Source organism: Equus caballus, chromosome 5 (genome assembly GCF_041296265.1).
Source record: "Equus caballus isolate H_3958 breed thoroughbred chromosome 5, TB-T2T, whole genome shotgun sequence".
Taxonomy (NCBI): domain Eukaryota; kingdom Metazoa; phylum Chordata; class Mammalia; order Perissodactyla; family Equidae; genus Equus; species Equus caballus.
In genome coordinates, this window is record NC_091688.1 from 105,098,545 (window position 1) to 105,116,745 (window position 18,201).

An 18,201-nucleotide genomic window follows, 5' to 3' on the forward strand; every position below is an offset into this window, starting at 1 on the left:
TCCTCAAATAATCTGAATATATCTGCTGAATATAAGCATTTATTATATATGGTAAATATATAAGCAAAGTGTGAGAGAAAGAGAGAGAGCAGAGGCTCAGTCATGCTAGAGTAACGGATAGCCCCAGAGTCTCAGTGGCTTGAAACGATGGCAGTTTATTTTTCATTCATGTTTCATTTCCACAGTGAGTCAGCCGCAGGCTCTTTCCTGTGCTGTCTCAGCTCCAACCCAGGCTGACGAGGCAGCCTCTCTGGGACATTCTTGGGCGTGATGGCAGAGGGGCAAAAAGAGAGCTCTGGAAGTCTCGTGTCAGCTCTTTAATCCTCAGCCCAGAAGGAGCACATGTCTCTTCTGCTCACAACTCATGATTGTGACCAGAGCTGGTCCCACGGCCCTACCCAACCCCTAGGCAACCAGGAAGTATGATTGTACCACTTGTCCAAAAGGTAATAGGAATTTTTGGTAAAAAGCACTCATAATTATGATACTATATGTTTAAAGCTGTTTTAAAAACTTTCACTAGTAACAACCTTCCAAATACATTTTATCTCAGCAGGCCTCTTTCCCTTACACGTGAATGAGGATGTTCTGTTTTGTGTTTAATTTTCAGGTGAATTATGGAAAACTCCTCTGGTTTTTAAAAGTTGCAGCTTCAGATGACCCACAGCAAAGCAAGAGAGTCGTGGACAGGAGCCCAAGGAGAACTCAGGGTGGTCGCCCTCACAGCCAAAGGTGCCACCTCCTTTTTGTGGCAGGTTGTCCCTGGACTTCTGGGGCCATCAGGGGTCTTGATGGCTGTTCCCGCAGAGAGCACCTGAGGCAGAACCGCTTTGCTCTGCGTCAGCGCCTTGCTTGTGCTTATAGCTCTCTCTCTCTCTCGTCCCAGGCAGCGTGGAAAGCTATTTGCAGCAATTGCCCATGTTACCTAACGTCAAGCACGTGCCTTTTGTATGAGGTCACCTTGTGAAAATGGAAACCCTCACTACGTGTCCTGGTGTCGAGCTGATCCAGAAGTGTGATTCCAGAAGTACGTTCGGTCAGTGAACCCCTGGGTCACAGGCGCCATCAGGAAAGGTTTGAGGGACAGGAATCAGTGACCCTTCCGCTTAGTCTCAGGGACAGAAATGACTCAGAGTCAAAATAGCCTGTGAGGTGTGTCATCAGAGGGGAGGCACGATAGACCTGACACTCTCTGTGTTCTCTGAGAAAAATGCTGACGTGTGGCAGTGAGGAGCAGAGCATCCATGCCAGAAGCCTGGGCTCAGCCCTTATCTCTGCCACTCAATGGATCTGTGAGCCTGGGCTAGTCACTCACCCTCTCTGTGCTTCCGTTCTCCAACTGTAAAGTGGGAGCAATAATAGATTCATTTCACTTCCTACATTTGTAAGAGTAACTGAGTTAATTAAGGCAAAGTTCTTAAAAACAGTGCTTGGTACGTTGTAAGTGCCGTACGAGTTTTTGTTACTATTTGAACTATCCTACCAGAAGACACTCCACGTACAAACAACGCGGCACGGTGGTTAAGAGCCATGGCATGGGGTTTAGCGCTTCACTCTTGGGAAAGGTGGGGTTTCCTGTAAAGGTGTCCTGGGCCAAGGCTTAGACTTGATTCCTTCTGTAGGATGCCCTTTTGACTGAAACACTTCATTGGACAAACGTTGGTTTGATACCAGCTGCTTGCCAGGCACACTTTGCTGGGCTCAGTGAATTCAGAGGTTGGAGAGGCCCAGTCTCTCCATCAAAGGCTCACGGCCCCAAGCAAGTGACACTGCCATGTGGGTGCGCCAGTCAGATCTCACTCTGGGAGCAAGTGCCCCACTGAGAGCCGTGAAGCCCTAGGCGTTTATAATAATCATCAATCATACTCCACATAATTCACATCATGAGGTCCGGGCCCTGAGAGGTCATAAGCTGCTCACTGGGCACACGGCCAGGTGGCAGATATGGGTCCTGAGTCCTAGACAGGGAGCCTCCCCTGCACCCTGGACCAGTTATATCTAGTCCTGTCCCTTCATAACGTCGTTGTACGTGTAATTACTCCTGTGATACTTGAGACTAGCAAGAGTGCCTGTCCCAGCCGACTCCGTGTCTGGCATAGTTCTAGCATAGTTCCTGGCACGTGACAGATGCTCAACAAATATATACTGAATGTAACTGGCACCTCCCGCGTCTCTTCACTCGCGGGGACATCTGGGTGTCTGCTCTATAAAAAGGTACATGAAGAGATCATTTTGAACTCGTCAGAGAAGGTGCTGCTTCCCACAGTGTGTTTGTGGAAGTGTGGGACTGACGGCCTGTAGTGAACCCAATCTCTTTGTGAATTATGTGCTCTCAGGAAAGTGTCCTCCCGTGTTCTGTCAGGCAGAACCTTTAATGGGGCAGCTCTGTGATGTTTAAAGAGCCTCCAGTGTCACCAGTGGCAGCAGCTCTCATCGCCTGAGCTGGACTAGATGAGATAAACTACTGCGGCAGGCTTTCTAGGAAACCCCACCAGCTGCAGGAAGTGAGTTCCACACAACACCTGCCCACCCAGCACTCTGTGCACTGAGCCACTGGCCAGGCCTCAGGAATTCCTACCCCCAGGAGCTGGTGTGGCAAGAAGAGGAAAAAGGAAGGGAAAGGAAAACTTCTGATTCAAATCTGGGACAGATCCATCTGCTTGGCAAGGCCTGGGTCAGATGCCCGAGCAGCAAAGAGAGGCTGGAAAAGCAAATCACTGGCATTTCCTTCTGCTGGAGTGAGAGGTGGACTCCTGATCTGGGGAATCCCTGGACAAGGGAAGAATGGTGCAGATGCCAGGCGACCAGAACAAAGACAAATAGCCACTCCTCCTTTCCTGTGCCAAGCTCTTGGAAAATATCAGCTATTGTCAAGTAGTTCAGAATAGTATAGTTTTGGACCAAACCTGGAGTAAGAGTCAGAGGGAAAAAAGGAGATACAATATGACCTTTAAGGAAAGTTAAATACATATAAAAATAACCAATTGCAAGTACTGTACAAGACCCCCAAGAAAGAATAAGTCACAAAACAGACTCCATCTACATCTTAGGAGCAGTCTACTAGGGAAGGCAGACACGAATCAGTAACTCGGGAAATGAAGATGCAACTGCACCTTGGGGGAGACTTGTTAAGGAAAAGAACAAGACATTGTGAGTTTATCAAGGAGGGAGGTGCGGGCACCACAAGGGCCGGCTGTGAGCATCAGTTCCCAACTCCTCCTCATTCAGCGACATCATGCCCATAGCCTGAAATCGGCCATGGTGGGCGTGTCTACACCGTGAGGATCAGTAATGCTACAAAAGGGGGCTTATTTTGGCACCTCAGTTGTTAAAAATTTACCAGCACACCCCTGACAGGAAACTGATTCACACGAGTGGATTTTGGGGGATGTCGCAGAATGTCCCTCTAGGAAAGTGGCCCTTAAGTTGAGACAGTGGAAATGAGGTGAAGATAGTTCATCTGGACCTGGAAGGACACACACATCTGAATGTGGAATGAATAAACATCTCAGACTAGTTGGTAAAATAAATGACCGTGACACTTTGTCACCCTGTTGTTTTTCACCTATTATTTAAAGTTAGAATAGTCAGTTAGATAAACCATCTTCATAATTACATACGTCTGCATGCCAGATGGTAAATGAATACTTACACCCACACCTTTTCTGGGTTTTCCAGGTACAAAGAGCAGAGTCAAGGGTAATGCAGGAAGTTCACCTGGTTCAGGATTTCCTCCTGTATAGGTTCCCTGGTTATAGGATCTGACAGGATCTGCTTTGCTTTGCTTATGGCAATGGAGAGTTTGGGAATTTGATTTACCATCGATAAGTATCTGGGCTTAGGAAAAATAAGATCAAGCAGGTAAAGTAAACTACTATGGTCACTTGTAATTTTTTCTCTCAACCAGGAAAAAAGAGTTAGAGAGTGGGTTACCAATCTTGGTCTATGTTCTGATTGAATTGGTTGATGCCTCGTGGAGAAGGGACAGTAGTGCTCACTAGAATGGAATGGATTTGAGTTAATCTATGAAATCTCCACATGCAGTTCCATGACCAGGTTACTGAGGTTTGGAAGCCTCGCTGGGTGGGTACTCTGGTTCCACAGTGTATATCAGGGATGAGAGACGTGGTATGAAAACACACAGCGGCTTTGAGTGGATCTTCTTTTCACAGCCTGTCCCCTGCCCTGCCGAGCAGTACTGCCCCTCGAGAACCCAGCTCGCAGTCAGAAGGGAACAGGAGCCTGTTGGATGTCTTGGAGATGGCACGAAGGACAACCAATGGCAAACTCAACATAGAGAACCTCAACCTGAGTTTTCGAAAAGAAGATCACTCATTCTCTGGCTACCTGCCCCCCCACAAGGTAATCACAGTTAGATTTCAGACTTGTTCATCTCTAAAAAGCCACCTTGGGGCACTGGGTCTATAGTAAGAAGTCACAGTTACGATCTGTGATCTGCCTGTGAATTACATTACACAATTGTTTGTTTTCTGTGACCAAGAAGAGAAAAACCAAATAGAAAAGGAATTGTGAAATGTGAGGAATTGGTCCAGGAATTACTTACACTGGCCTATGTTTTATGTTAAGAACAGAGAATATGACAATACTCAAATAATATTTGACAATGGAAAAGAAATATTGTTCCAAGGCAAAATGTTCATTTCTCACACCCGATATCAGATTCCAGGGTGGTCAGCTTGTGATATCCCGTTCCTTAGAACACCAAATTTTAGGGACTGTTGCGACTTACTCCTAATAGAGATTGGGAGGCTGTTTTGGAGCATTAATTAACCGTGCAGATGTGTTTCATGGAAGAGGGTCCGGAACCATGTTAACTCACATGTTGTCTTTAGCCAAACAAACCCCAGCCGCGGGGCTACCTTGGATGCAGGTGAAATAGTAATTGCCCCCATTACCACAATTCCATTAACAACAACTTGTCACCACCAAGCTTTATTGATTCTTACTAAGCACCAAGCACTGCCCTAGATACTTTACTTATGTTCTCCCACTTAACACCTACAAATAACAATAAAATCCAGGTAGATCTTATAATACACATTTAATAAATGAAAAAAACTGATTCTCAGAGAGGCCAGTTGAATCACCCAAGGGCCACAGCTAGCAAGTGGCAGAGCCAGGATTCAAAGTACAGGAGAGTACTGGAAATTGAGAGCCAGTATTGGAACTCCATTAAGCAGAAGATATCTGGAAGTTTCCGTTGATACCAGGATACAAGAGTTAGAATTTCAAAGGAGTATAAGGGATTGGAAATTATAGGTAGGAAAAAAAAAAAAAAAAAGAGCGGGCTGGCCCGGTGGCATAGCGGTTAAGTTCGTGCTTTCCACTTGGGCAGCCCGGGTTCGCCAGCTTGGATCCTGGGTGCAGACCTATGCACTGCTTATCAAATCATGCTGTGGCAGGCTTCCCACTATAAAATAGGTAAAGGTTGGCATGTATGTTAGCTCAGGGCTAATCGTCCTCAAAAAAAAAAAAAGTCCTGTAGGAAAGATTAGAACATGCCTTTTATCTGGGGAAGCAGGAGTTAGAATTGAGAGAGTCAGAGAATTTGAAAGAACAAGCAATGTTTGCTGAGGAAGAAGGACACAATACCCTGACAGCTCTCCCTATTCTTTCATTTATACAGTCAACTAAACATGCAGAGGCACAGCTTGTGATAGTGGGTACATGTGTGCGTGCGTATCTGTGAATATTACATTTGCACATGTTTCACTAGAAAGAGAGGAACACTGGAGGAGATCACACACATCAGAAATGACCTTCATTATGTTCACAAGAAGATCAGTAGAAATAGACTAAGAAGCAGTGATTCTTTGTTAGATTGGAAACTACATAACAGCATCAGTGAAGCTTAGTCAGAAGTTGTCAGGAGATACTCGTAGATTGGAACATAAATGACTTGGAAATCAAAATAAATTTGTTAAACTCTTGAGTCTCAGGTTTTTTGTCTGGAAAAACTGGGTTCCAAATATCTGCCTCCTGTGTCTATGGTGAGGATTAAACAGAATAATTACGTGAAGGCACTTAGCACGCTGTTTGATATATGAGTCACTCCGTAAATACTAGTTTCCCTACCGTCTATGAAAGAATTAGGGTTTGGTGAAATTAGCACTTCAAAACAGCCTGAGGAAGGAGCTCTCTCCCAGGGTCGAGTGATGGCCACATCAAGCACTGGCTACGAGAGCAGACCTTGAGCCTTCTTCCCCTCACAGCTGGCCATAAAAGCTTAAGTCTGTGGTTCATAGCCAAGGAAACGGGGCACATTTTCCTTGAAGCTGGTCTGCCTCTTGTGAGCCATCTGGCATCTCTTAAGACATCTGGAACTGACTCAAAGTATATTGCAGTTCTGGGAGGCATGCAAAATAGAATTCTGTTTCCCTGGAACATGAGGCACATTGAGGCCCAAGGGACACTGGATACGGAAAGCCACCGCAGTTGCACCCCAGCATCCTTGCTCCTGGATGCAGGCCTTCAGGGTGGCTGGGAAAGGCTGTCTGAGTTGGGAGGGTTTTCTTTTTGATCAGTAGTTCTTAATCTCCTTGGGGGTATAGGGAGAGAATCACAGGCTTCTTTAAGTTTCTCATGAAATCCACACATTCTGTGCCCGAGGGCAAAGCATGTCCTCATTGCCAGCATTTCAGAGGTTCACAGATCATCGTAAGTTCTCAGATACATAAATGCAGTCCTGAAGGATAATCTACACGTGTTGTCACTCAAATCGATGGAATTTTTACCACTCTCAAGGGACAGTATAAAGACATTTCAATTATCTATCATCCCCATTCTGTGGACTCACTCATCCTCTTCTTCTAGCACATCTTTGATGCAATGACAGCCTCAGGCAGAACTCCTGAGGCAACGTGGATCCATATATATTTATTTATTAACCACCCTGACCATTACCCAAGTCGGCATCGATTCAGTAGGTTTGTAGAACCTAAGAAATTCCCAAGTCTGTAGGCTCAGTTTAACATTTTTCGACATGATCTGTATTCTTCATGTCTTGAACTCGTCCTCTTTCTCCTCTACGTCACCAGCCCCTTCCAAACCCCCCAGACCTTCCTCCCAGGATGGACTAGCTAGAACACAGGTTGCTCTGCTTCTAATTACTCTTTGCTTCATTTCCATGTAACTTCCTCCTTATCATCCAGGGCGAGTCCCATTAATGAGGGACCAGGGTTTGTGAATATGAAGTTCCTTCTTGTGGCAAGTCTCCAGCTATGGCTCTGGACTAGTGACAAGGACTGCAGTTTGAAAGGCTCCTTTTTGGTGTTTGGTTGTTTCTATATCAGTATACTCTGCCCTAAAACTATAAAATTATTTCTACTAACTTTAAATCAATCCCTTCTTCCAATACGATTTGGTATGTTTAATCTATTCTTCCATTCAACATATTAACCACTCGATGTGTTCTGAGGTCTGTGATAAGGCACTGAGGACAAGATACTGTTGTGATTTCAATTCCTGAGCTCTCCAGGAGCTCAGGAAAAGGGCAACATTATAAACATGTTGTCACAATTCTGTGACAAATACATCGATAGCAGTAACTTTGAACACAGAGAAGGAAACCAAACTAGCCTAGCTCAAAAAGTCTGAAAAGTCTCCAGAGGAGATGATGCAAATACTGAATCTTAGAGGACAGGTGAATTTGACAAAGAATTAGGGAGAGGGGCAGAGGAAGGGATGAGAAAAGTGTTCTAGGTAAAAGGAACAGTGTGGAATGGCGCTGAAATGAGAGAGAGTATGGCTAATTCAAGGAACTGCAAGTCATTCATACAGGCAGAACATAGTGAACATACGGTGGCTGGGGATGGTGGGAGACACTGCTCGAGCTGATGTTAGAATGGAAAGTAGGAGCCAATCTATGAAGGGTCTTTCTAAGGACTATGAAGGCCCAAAGGAATCATTGAAGGATATTAAATAAGTGAATGATATGATCCAATCTGAAATTTGAAAAGAGCATTCTAATAGAATGTGGAGAATTAGAGCAGGAGGCCCTTCAGCAGGCTGTTACAATAATTCAAGCGAGGCATTGTGAGAGTTGACACTAGGGCAATAACAGAAGAGACAGAGATGTTAAGGAGGTAGAAAAGTAGGTCTTGGTGACTAACTGGATGTGGGCCTTGACTTAGGAAGAATGAAAAACGACTCCCAAGGTTCTGGCTTCGCCAACTTGGTGGATGACAAGTTGGAGGGGAAGAGGAAGGGATGATGAGTTCAGTTTTGAACATGTTGCTCTGGGTTGAGAGACTAAAGCTAAATGATCATTTAAGAGTCTTCAGTATGGAGCTGAAGCCATGGGAGTATTTAGGATTACCCAAAGACATGATGGAAAGTGAGAGGGAAAGTTGAAGAGGGTGCTCATTGTTAAGGAGCAGGTAGACAAAGAGAAGCCAACAAAGGAGACTCAAAATAATCAAAGGTGGCAGGGGAGTGGTCAAGAAAGCCAATAGGAGAGCTTTATAGAAGGATGGTGATCAACCACCTCGTGTGCTGCAAAGAGACCCTCCATAATTAGGACTGAAATGCGTCCATTGTTTGAAACCGTGGAGGTTACTAGCTACTCGGAAAACACAGTTTAGGTAGAGTGATGGAGTAAGATGCAAATAGAGCCATAAATGGGGAGAGAGGAAGTTGAGACAGCATCTGCGCACCCCTCTTTCAAGGAGAATTTTGGGGAAATGAATATTTATTTCATATGTCATTTTCTAAATAACATAGATATTTTATTTACATTTAACTTAAAAATTCCTTATTAAACAGAAGAAACTACACATAATCAAACCTTTTTTATTAACAATGGTCACAATTATGAATATTCATATTTTAAAGGATTTCAATAGTAATCCTGAGTCCCACTAAATGGCCAGGATTTTCTGGTAGACGTTTCTGTTGCTCCTCTACAGCGGTTAGCAGTCAGTTCTCAGCAGCTATCAATCAGTCTGCTTCTAGGAACCCTGATGTTAATATTTCTAGTCTGCTGTTCATTTTAGCCTAGAGAAAAACGCAGTGTTGCCGGAAGTAAATGAACTGTTTTTAGAATAAACACAATATCAATGTTAAAAATACATTAATATGCTCTAATCATGAGGATAATTCACTTCTTATTAATGGAGTAAAATGGCATAATGTGACTAATTTCTAGCTTTCTAAATTTATTTTTTTATTTATTTCAACCTCTGCCCAAACACACTCCACTTTTCAGTGTCTTCAACTCGTTCATTTACTTTCTTGTTCATCCATGTATTCATTTATTCAGTAATTATTGATTCTTTATTTTTAACACTGTGCTAGGAAACGGTTTCAGGAGAATGGATGAAACCTAATCCCAGCCCTCAGGGAGCCACTGTCTTGTAGAGAACCTCTAAGGTGCCGATAATTACTGCTCAGCCTGGAAGAGATATAAAGCTGTGGTGGAGCTGATAATCTCAAAGTACAGGCACAGGTTCTTTCTCACTCGTTATTTGTACATGATTTTCTTCTGTGTGGAATTTTCCCCAACCCTTATTCTCTGGCAAACTCTTATCATTTTTTCATTTTTCAAATCAACATTTTTTCCTCTTTTAAGCTTTCCTGATGTTACTCCTCTATATCTAGTAAGTAACATATGCAAGTTTCGAACCCAGATTTGTTTCCTTCCATGAAGACAAATGAAGATGAGCTTTTTATCAGTGTTTTAAAATGTGGATTTTATTATTGTTTAGGTATGGTCAGATATACAGGTCAGGAGATGATTTCCACTGAAAAAAGAGTTTTTTACTCACAGTTCCCAAGAGAAGGGGCATGGGACACCCGATAGGCCATGTGGGGAGCACCAGGTAGGCCAGGGGGAAGATGGGATTAGGGGAGGTGTGAGCAGGAGCTGTGGTGCTGCCGAGGCAGGTGAGCAGGCCTAGGATTGGCTAGTTTGAATGATTTCATTGGGCTCTGATGTATAGGGATTGTCCTTTGTTGCCTGGTACTTGGCCATGGGGTGATTAGGGCAGGGAAATAGTAGACCAAGGGTGAGAACCCCAATAACAGGGGGGGTTGGTTTGCATATGAAAGGCACATCTTCAAGCCAGTTCTTCACTGACTTTAGGAATCCATAGCCCTAGGAGGGGCAGTCTCTCCATTAGGTCAAAGCATCAGAATAAAAAGCTATGCTTAATACAGTCACTATCCTGAACTTTCTCACAAAATAATCATAGTAGCTACTATTTAGTCCAAACATGAAATTAGACATTTCTTTTCTTCTTTCTTTGCCCCTTCCTTCCCCTTCCTTCCTTCCTTCTTTCTTTTTTCCTTTCTTTCTTTTTCCCTTCTTTCTTTCTTTCTTTCCTTCCTTCCTTAGTCTTGTTTCCTTCTTTCCTCCTCCCTTCCTCACTCCCTTCTCTCCCCCTTCTCTCTTTTCCTCTCCTTTACTCTCTTCTGTCTTTCCCCTTTCTCCCTTCTGTTTCCTCTCCCCTCTCTTCCTTCTATTCTTCATTTCAACAAATGCCTACTAAGTATTCATCAAATGCCTACTAAGAGCCAGGCACTGTTCTAACTGCTTATTTTCTCACATAATCTTCACAGAATTGTAGGAGGTAGAAAATACTAGTCTTATTTAGTAGATGAAGTAATTGAGTATAGAAAGGTTAAGTAACTTCCTGAGGCCACACAGATCATAGGCAGCATATCTGGTGTTCAAAATAAGTCTTGTTTCATTCTGGTCTATGCATTTAACCATTATGCTAAACACACAAGACACACTGTCACTCCACTAAAAATTTTACATGTTTGACTCTATATATCACTTAATCACCAACCTGAGAACTGGACTGGTTTGTCAGCTGGACTCAGAAAATATTAAGTACTTGGTAAACTTCAATGACACTTCATCCATTCCTCCAACAAATATTTATTATGCATCTGGTTTCTCAACTAAGTTCCATCATTTATTAACTAGATGACATTCAGGAAGTCACTTAATCTCTCTAAGTCTTGGTTTCATCATATATAAAATATAGATACTAATATTAACCCTGCTAAAAAACAAGCTTATTTTGTAAATCAAAGTGGATGTATAAAAATATTTTGCAACTTATCTATGTAATGAAGTGAATATACTTTCTAGTCCTTGACCATCTATTGCATGGCTGACAAAAATGTAAGATCAGCATTTCAAAGTTCAATGGCTTCAGAGTAATGAACTATACCTCTGTGTTAACTAAATAAAAATTTGCTGTTGATAAGCATTCAGTTGAATATTCTTGTTCTGAATGATATCTTAATGCTACAATGCACTCCTGAGTATTAACTGTCAAAATCATATAGGTTCTAATTATGGGAGGGAAATTCAAATCTTAATTTCATTATAGTGAAACTTCAAATCCTTTCTTATTTTCAGGTCAGGGCTATATGCCGGAAACATGGATTATATCTGACTTTGAGCCTCCTGGAAACATTGCTTAACCACCAAGATTTGGGTTACAAAGATGAAATAAAGTAAGTTGATTTTTTATTCATGGAGCCCTCCAACTGGGATACCAAACACAGAGACGTGTCTTTAGACTAGAAGTTTTATGCATGAAACAATCACTTTCATCACTTAAAGACAGAATTAAGGAATGTTTGCTTATATTAAGACCAAAGGGTCTTCTTGGCCATAGAAACACAAAAGCAGTAAACTTCCACTTCCAGCCATTATATACTATCAAGAATCTGATTTACCATTCCACCTTAAACAACTAAAAATAGGACAAAATATATGAAGCAATGGTTTTCAGACTTTGGATATCAGGCAGCAAAGAAAAATGATTCTTGAGAGAAGGAAAATATGTGAGGTAAGCTCAGGTTACTGAACAAGAAGGGGGTATACAAACTGAGCCCAGCATTCTCCTTGAGCTAAAGAGATAGAGTTTGAAGTTCAGCAAGGCCAAGGAAACTAGAATGCACAGTACAGAGTAGCAGAGAGGAGAGATTCTCAGAGTTCTTTCTGGAGATTTCCAAAGAGTTGCCCTCAAGTCTTCATGAGAGTACTGGCTAATGTGCATGTTTGTGGAAAGTACTCAAGGTCAGAGAAAGAAATACCAAAAGAAAGGTGGAAAAATTCTTGCATCTCACATAGAACTGGGAATAGTTTATAATTTCACCAATATCAGAAAGGAACAAACGTGGCAATGAGTAGAGTCCTCAGAAGGGTATTGTGCTGTAGTGGGGCCAAATTACCCTAGAAAAACTAGACAAACCTTAAAAGCCCTAATAAAGCTTAAAAGTTATCAAACTGTTTACAAGTCATTTAACTACATCCAAAAACAAAGCCCCCAAATTTCAAAAGGAATAAAAAATCTCAACAATCAAAAACATAAAATTCACAATTTCTGGTATACATACGAAAATTACCAGACATGAAAAGAAGCAGGAAAAATATAATCTACTATTAGGAGAAAAACCAATAAATAGAAGGAGATTCATAAACAATACAGATGATAGAAGTAGAAAATAAGCACATTAAAAGAGCAATTATAAATCATTTCACATGTTCAAGATGGTATAGGAAGGCATGAACATGATGAGAGATATGGAAGACATAAGAAAAGACCCAAATAAAATTTCTAGAAGTGAAAAATACACTATCTTCCCCCAAAACCAATAACCCCTGTCTAATAATGAGGAAAAGTTTAGACAAATCACAATAGACAGATGTTCTACAAAATACCTGACCAGTACTGCTCAAAACTGTGAAAACTATTAAAAATAAGGAAACTCTGAGAAGCAGTCAAGAAGAACCTAAGGAGATAAAGACTAACTGTAATGTGGTAGCCTGGATGGAATCTGGAACAAAAATGGATGTTAGGTAAAATCTAAAGATATTGGAATAAGGGTAAGGCTATGAGACTTTAGTTAATAATAATGTATCAACATTGGTTCATTACTTGTAATAAAGGTACCACACTAATATAAGATACTGATAAAAGGGGAAATTAGGTGTAGGGTATATGAGAATTCTTAATATTATCTTTAAATTTTTTCTGTAGATCTAAAACTATTCTAAAATTAAGGCTTATGTTAAAAATAAAATGTCTAAAAGAAAAATACCATTGATGAGAGTAACAGCATATTAGACATTGCAGAATTAAAAATAAGTGAACCAGAAGACATAGAAATAAACACTATCCAAAATAAAATTCAGTGCAAAAAAAAAAAAAATGAAAGAAAAATTAACAGAGTATCACATTTGCTTTGTGATCACATCAGCAACCTAATGCTTGGGAAATTGGAGTCTTAGAAGGGGAAGAGAGAAAAAAGGGGAAAGAAAAGAATAGTTAAAAAATAGTGGCTGCCTTTTTGCCAAATTTCGAGAAAACTATAAAGGCATGGACCCAAGAAGCTTAATGAACCTTAAGTATAATAAATTTGAAGTAAAACGTATCAAGGCTCATTATAATCAAACTGCTTAAACTGGTGGTAAAGAAAAACCCTTAAAAACACAATAAAAAAAGATGACTTACATGCAGAGCAACAAAGATAAGAACCACAACAGACTTCTCATTAGAAACAATGTGAGCCGTAAAACAGTGGGACAACATCTTTAAGATATTGGAAGAAGAAAACTGTCAATCTAGAATTCTACGTCCAGCAAAACTATCTTTCAAAAACTAGTGAGAAACAAAGACTTTTTTTCACACACACAAGAGATGAGAGAATTCATAACCAGCAGAATAGTACTACAAGAAATTTTAAAAGAAGCCCTCAGGCAGAAGGAAAACAATCACTTTGGATCTACACAAAGGAGTGAAAGTATTAGAAATAGTAAATATGTGGATGAATAAAAATATATTTTCCTGATTTTAAAAAGCTTTTTAAAAGATAATTGATTATTTAAAGCAAAAATAAGAACAGCGCATGTGGGGTTTATAACATAAAAAAGTGCAACATTTGACAATAACTACAAGGCTGAGATGGGGCAATGAAAGTGTATGATGATAAGGTTCTTATAGTACAAGTTAAGTAGTATAATTTTGTTTGAAGAAAGAATGTAATGAGTTAAAAATGCTAATAAAGAAGATAAAATGGAAGCATAAGCACATTTAAATTCTAAGAAAAGACCAAAAAAAGAAGGAAAAGGAAACAAGAAACAGATAAGACAAATAGAAATTAAATACCAAGATACCAACCATATCAATAATTATGGTAAGTATTAGTGATCCAAATGAACCAATTAAAAGGCAGTGATTATGAGATTTTATTTAAAAAGCAAGACCCAACTGAATGCTGTCTATAATGTACTCGTTTAAGATATAAAGACATAGAAACACTAAAAGTAAAAGGATGGAAAATCATGTACTGTAATAACTCTAATGAATACAAAGCTGGAGTGGTTACATTAATGTCAAAGTACATTCCAAAGCAAGGGATATTGCCAGAAAATCAAGTCAACAAGAGGCCATAGCAAATCAAAATGTTCATGCCCTTAATAACACAGCTGCAAGTTACATGAAGTGAAAACATGGAACTGAAAGAAGAAATAGGCAAATTCACAATTAGAGTTGGAGAACTCAACACCTGTCTGTCAATAATTGATAGAACAAGTAGACCGAAAATCAGTAAGAATATAGAAGAATTGGTGTATATTATCAGCTAACGATGTAAGTGGCAATTATAGAACATTCCACATGACAGCAGAATACAAATCCAAGTGTACATGAAATATTTAAAGGATAGGCTACATTCTGAGCCATAACACAAGTCTCAGTAAATTTGAAAGGATGAAATCATATAAAATATATTCTCTGATGACAACAGAATTAAATTAGAAATAAAAAAAATCCTGGAAATTTCCAAACATTATGTAACTAAATAATACATTTCTGAAGAATTTATGGTCAGAGAATAAATCACAGGGAACTTAGAAAATATTTTGAACTTAATTAAAATGAAAACACAACATACCAATAATCCTTAGCTTTACTCTTTTTCTCACATTTCATATCCAGTCCATCAGTAATCTCTTAGTAAATCAACTCTGTTTTCAGAATATGTCCAGAATCCAGTCACTTCTCACCATGTCTATTTTTACTTAACTACACCCCATCCAAGCCATCATTATCTTTCTCCTGGATTATTATAATAGCCACATAACTGAACTCTGTTTCTCCCTTGTCCCTAGATTATCTTCAATGCAGCAGCTACAGTGATCTATGAAAACCTAAAACAAATCATGTCATCACTCTGTTCCTAACCCTGCAAGAGCACCTTATTTCACTCAGTAAAAAACCCAAAGTCCTCATAAACTGTTCTGTATGATCTTCTTCCCCATTGCTTCTTGAGCTTCATCTACAACTTCCTTTGCTCATTCTGCTCCAGTCATGCTGTGCTCCTCGTCTTCCTCAAACACTCCAGGCACACAAACACTGTAACCCCTGTCCTCCGCACGCTCCTTCCATCTAGAATGCTTTCCCAGATAGCATCATGCTGAGGTTTCTCAGCATGTTTTTCTCAGATGTTACTTTGTCAATGAGGCCCACACCAACCATCCTATTTAAAGTTGTAGCCCGCACCCCTTCTTCCCCTTGACTTGCTTTCCTCTTTCTTTCTTCTATATAATTATCAACTTCTAAAGTATTGGGTTTTGCTGATGTATAATGTTTATTGTTGTCATCTGTCAATCTCTGATAGACTATAGACTGTAGTGCCATAGGACAGGCAGGATCTTTGTTTTAATCAATAAGGTATCCCAAGTGTCTAGAGCATTGCCAGGCACATAGTAGGTATTCAATATACATTTATGGAATTTAACTGAACTGGAAGGAATAGAGTCTCAAACTCTCAGGGATGCAGACACATACATTCTACCTAGTCTTAGCTCATGATCAAACTGAAGAAGACCTTCCATGACCACCTCATCAAAATCAGGTTCCTTGTGCTACACTCTCTCTTATTACGCAGTCAGTTTCTTTCCTAGCACTTATCACTATTTGTAGTTATATATTTATTTGTGTGATTTGTTAGTTAATGTCTAAATAATGACCTCCATGCTGGCAAGGGACACGACTGATTCCCTCACATTATATTCCCAGCATCTTGTGATCCAATACTCTGCACATCATAGGTATGCAGCAAATATTTGATGAACTCATTTATTCATTCATCAAACATATTGAGTACCTATTGTATACCGAGCAGTGGTCAAATCACTGGGAATATAGATACGAATATAACAAAGCCCCTTCCCTCACAGAGCTTGTATTCCAATGGGGAAGAGAAACAACAAATAAGCTAGAATAAGTGACATATCACGTGGTGAGAAGAAAAACAAAGAAGCATAAAGGTTAGAGGGAACATCAATTGATAAATAAATTGTGTTAGGAAGTTGAGTCTAGCCAACAGATTTCCACTAGACCCGCTTTGGACAAGAGATGTCCTTTCTCTAAAGCTTTGGGGGTGGTTGGGTGAGGGTGAGAGAGGTGGTTAAGCGGCAAAAGCAGAAAGGTGGGCTAAGAGTTGAGTAGAAAACAAGCCAGTTGGGAGTCCCAAAATGCACTGATATAAAGGGAGAAAATGCAAGGATGAAAGCTCACATTGGACTTGGTACATGATGTACTTGATTAAAAGAAGTTGGCATCCAGAACCAGGATTCCAGGAATCGGAGATGTGAGGATCAGAGTGAATGGGGAGCAAAAGAGGTTAGGCCACTTATAATTATATCAATATTCTCAATTTCCCAGTGCTTTATGTGACCTCAGAGAAGCACATCAATTTCTTTATTTACCTGTCTTTGGCCTTTGGATATTCAGAGACATCAAAACCATGAGAACCAATGAAGAACTGCATTTATAAGTGATAAACTTGTTTCCTCTTTAAACAGCCATAGGCTAAAATTTCTTCTGTGGAATTAAATCCATTCCATTAAGGGCTTTCTATGCAAATCTATATCTTTAAGAGATTAAAGATGCAATTTAGACACACATTTTAGGAGCTGAATGCACGAATCATTATTTTAGTACATATTGTCCATTAATCTACTGTTCATTTGGGAAACTGTTTGGAATTTGGCTGCATGCTAATTAGCAGGATTCTGGTGCTGAGCTGTTTCCTGATTAAATGTCCTTTAGAATCAGTAAAACGTCAGGAGAGATTATGGTGATGTGGGATTAGCCCCATCGAACCAAATAAATGAGTGTGTTCCCTTCTTAAACTGTCACGTTGCAAGAGCTGATGAGAGAAGCAATTTCTCAGTTGCTGTTGCAAAGTTGTTTTTTTGGTACGCTTTTTTTAATAGTGAGATTTTTTTTTTCGCTGTTTGCCTACCAATTAACAGAGATATTGGGGAATGACTGCCAGGGTAAGACGATTTTGACAAAGACTTGATTACGGTTTAAAATCTCCATCCTGAATCACTCTCATGTAAAATGAGTTCAGGTTGTGTTGGATGGAAATTATTATCCTGTTCTTTACCAGGAACAAGTAAGTCAGAACTAGCATTTAATGTTTCTCTGTGACTTTGCAATAAATAGTAATTAACGAGGGCAGAGAGAGAACAGGAGGCACACTAATACTCTAAAATTGTATTGGCAAAATTAAATGCTTCACACTCAGTTTAAAACACAGGCACACAAGCCAAGTTGTGTTGGGGGAGGGGATAAATAATGGAGCTGCTAGAGAGGCTTCCTGAACAGAGTGGAACGGTTGACACAGCCACAAGTAGGACTTCTCAGACACATCTGGCACATTAATGAGAGTGCAATTAGATTGAAAAGGGCTGGTTGATAATCCCAGGAACAACCAGAGGATTTTAGGAGATAAAGGAAACATGAGGTCTCTGATTCAGCAATTGCTTTTTAATGGGAATAGGAAAATTGTTAGGCAGTGACCTATTGGAGCCATGGTGTGGATCTGCCCATTGCTTAGGTCTTGGAAACCAGACCTGGTTTTTAAGATTTTATTAATTCTAACTTTCTCCTCCAGAAGCCCATAATTCACATTGGGTGAGAATTCATATGGAGTGAGAATAATAATATTGCTAATAAAGTTATTTTTATTATTAATAGCTAACAATTATATAGTGCTTACTATATTCCAGGCAATCTTCTAAGTGCTTTGTAAATATTAACTCTTTTAATCCTTGCAAGTGCCCTGTGAGGTAGGTATTATTTCTTTCAAATGAGGAAACTGAGGCACCAGAGAGAGGCTAAAACCAATATGTAACTGATAAAT

The 18,201-nt window shown here is 40.1% G+C and overlaps 1 protein-coding gene across 1 annotated transcript in view; it reads left to right on the forward strand.

The window, feature by feature from the left end:
• Positions 1 to 18,201, forward strand: part of C5H1orf87 (chromosome 5 C1orf87 homolog) — a 69,988-nt gene that overhangs the window by 28,767 nt on the left and 23,020 nt on the right. The window contains exons 5-7 of the mRNA XM_070267599.1: positions 611 to 732; positions 4,173 to 4,362; positions 11,393 to 11,490. Coding sequence (XP_070123700.1) covers positions 611 to 732; positions 4,173 to 4,362; positions 11,393 to 11,490 — 410 coding nt within the window. The remainder of the gene's footprint in view (positions 1 to 610; positions 733 to 4,172; positions 4,363 to 11,392; positions 11,491 to 18,201) is intronic.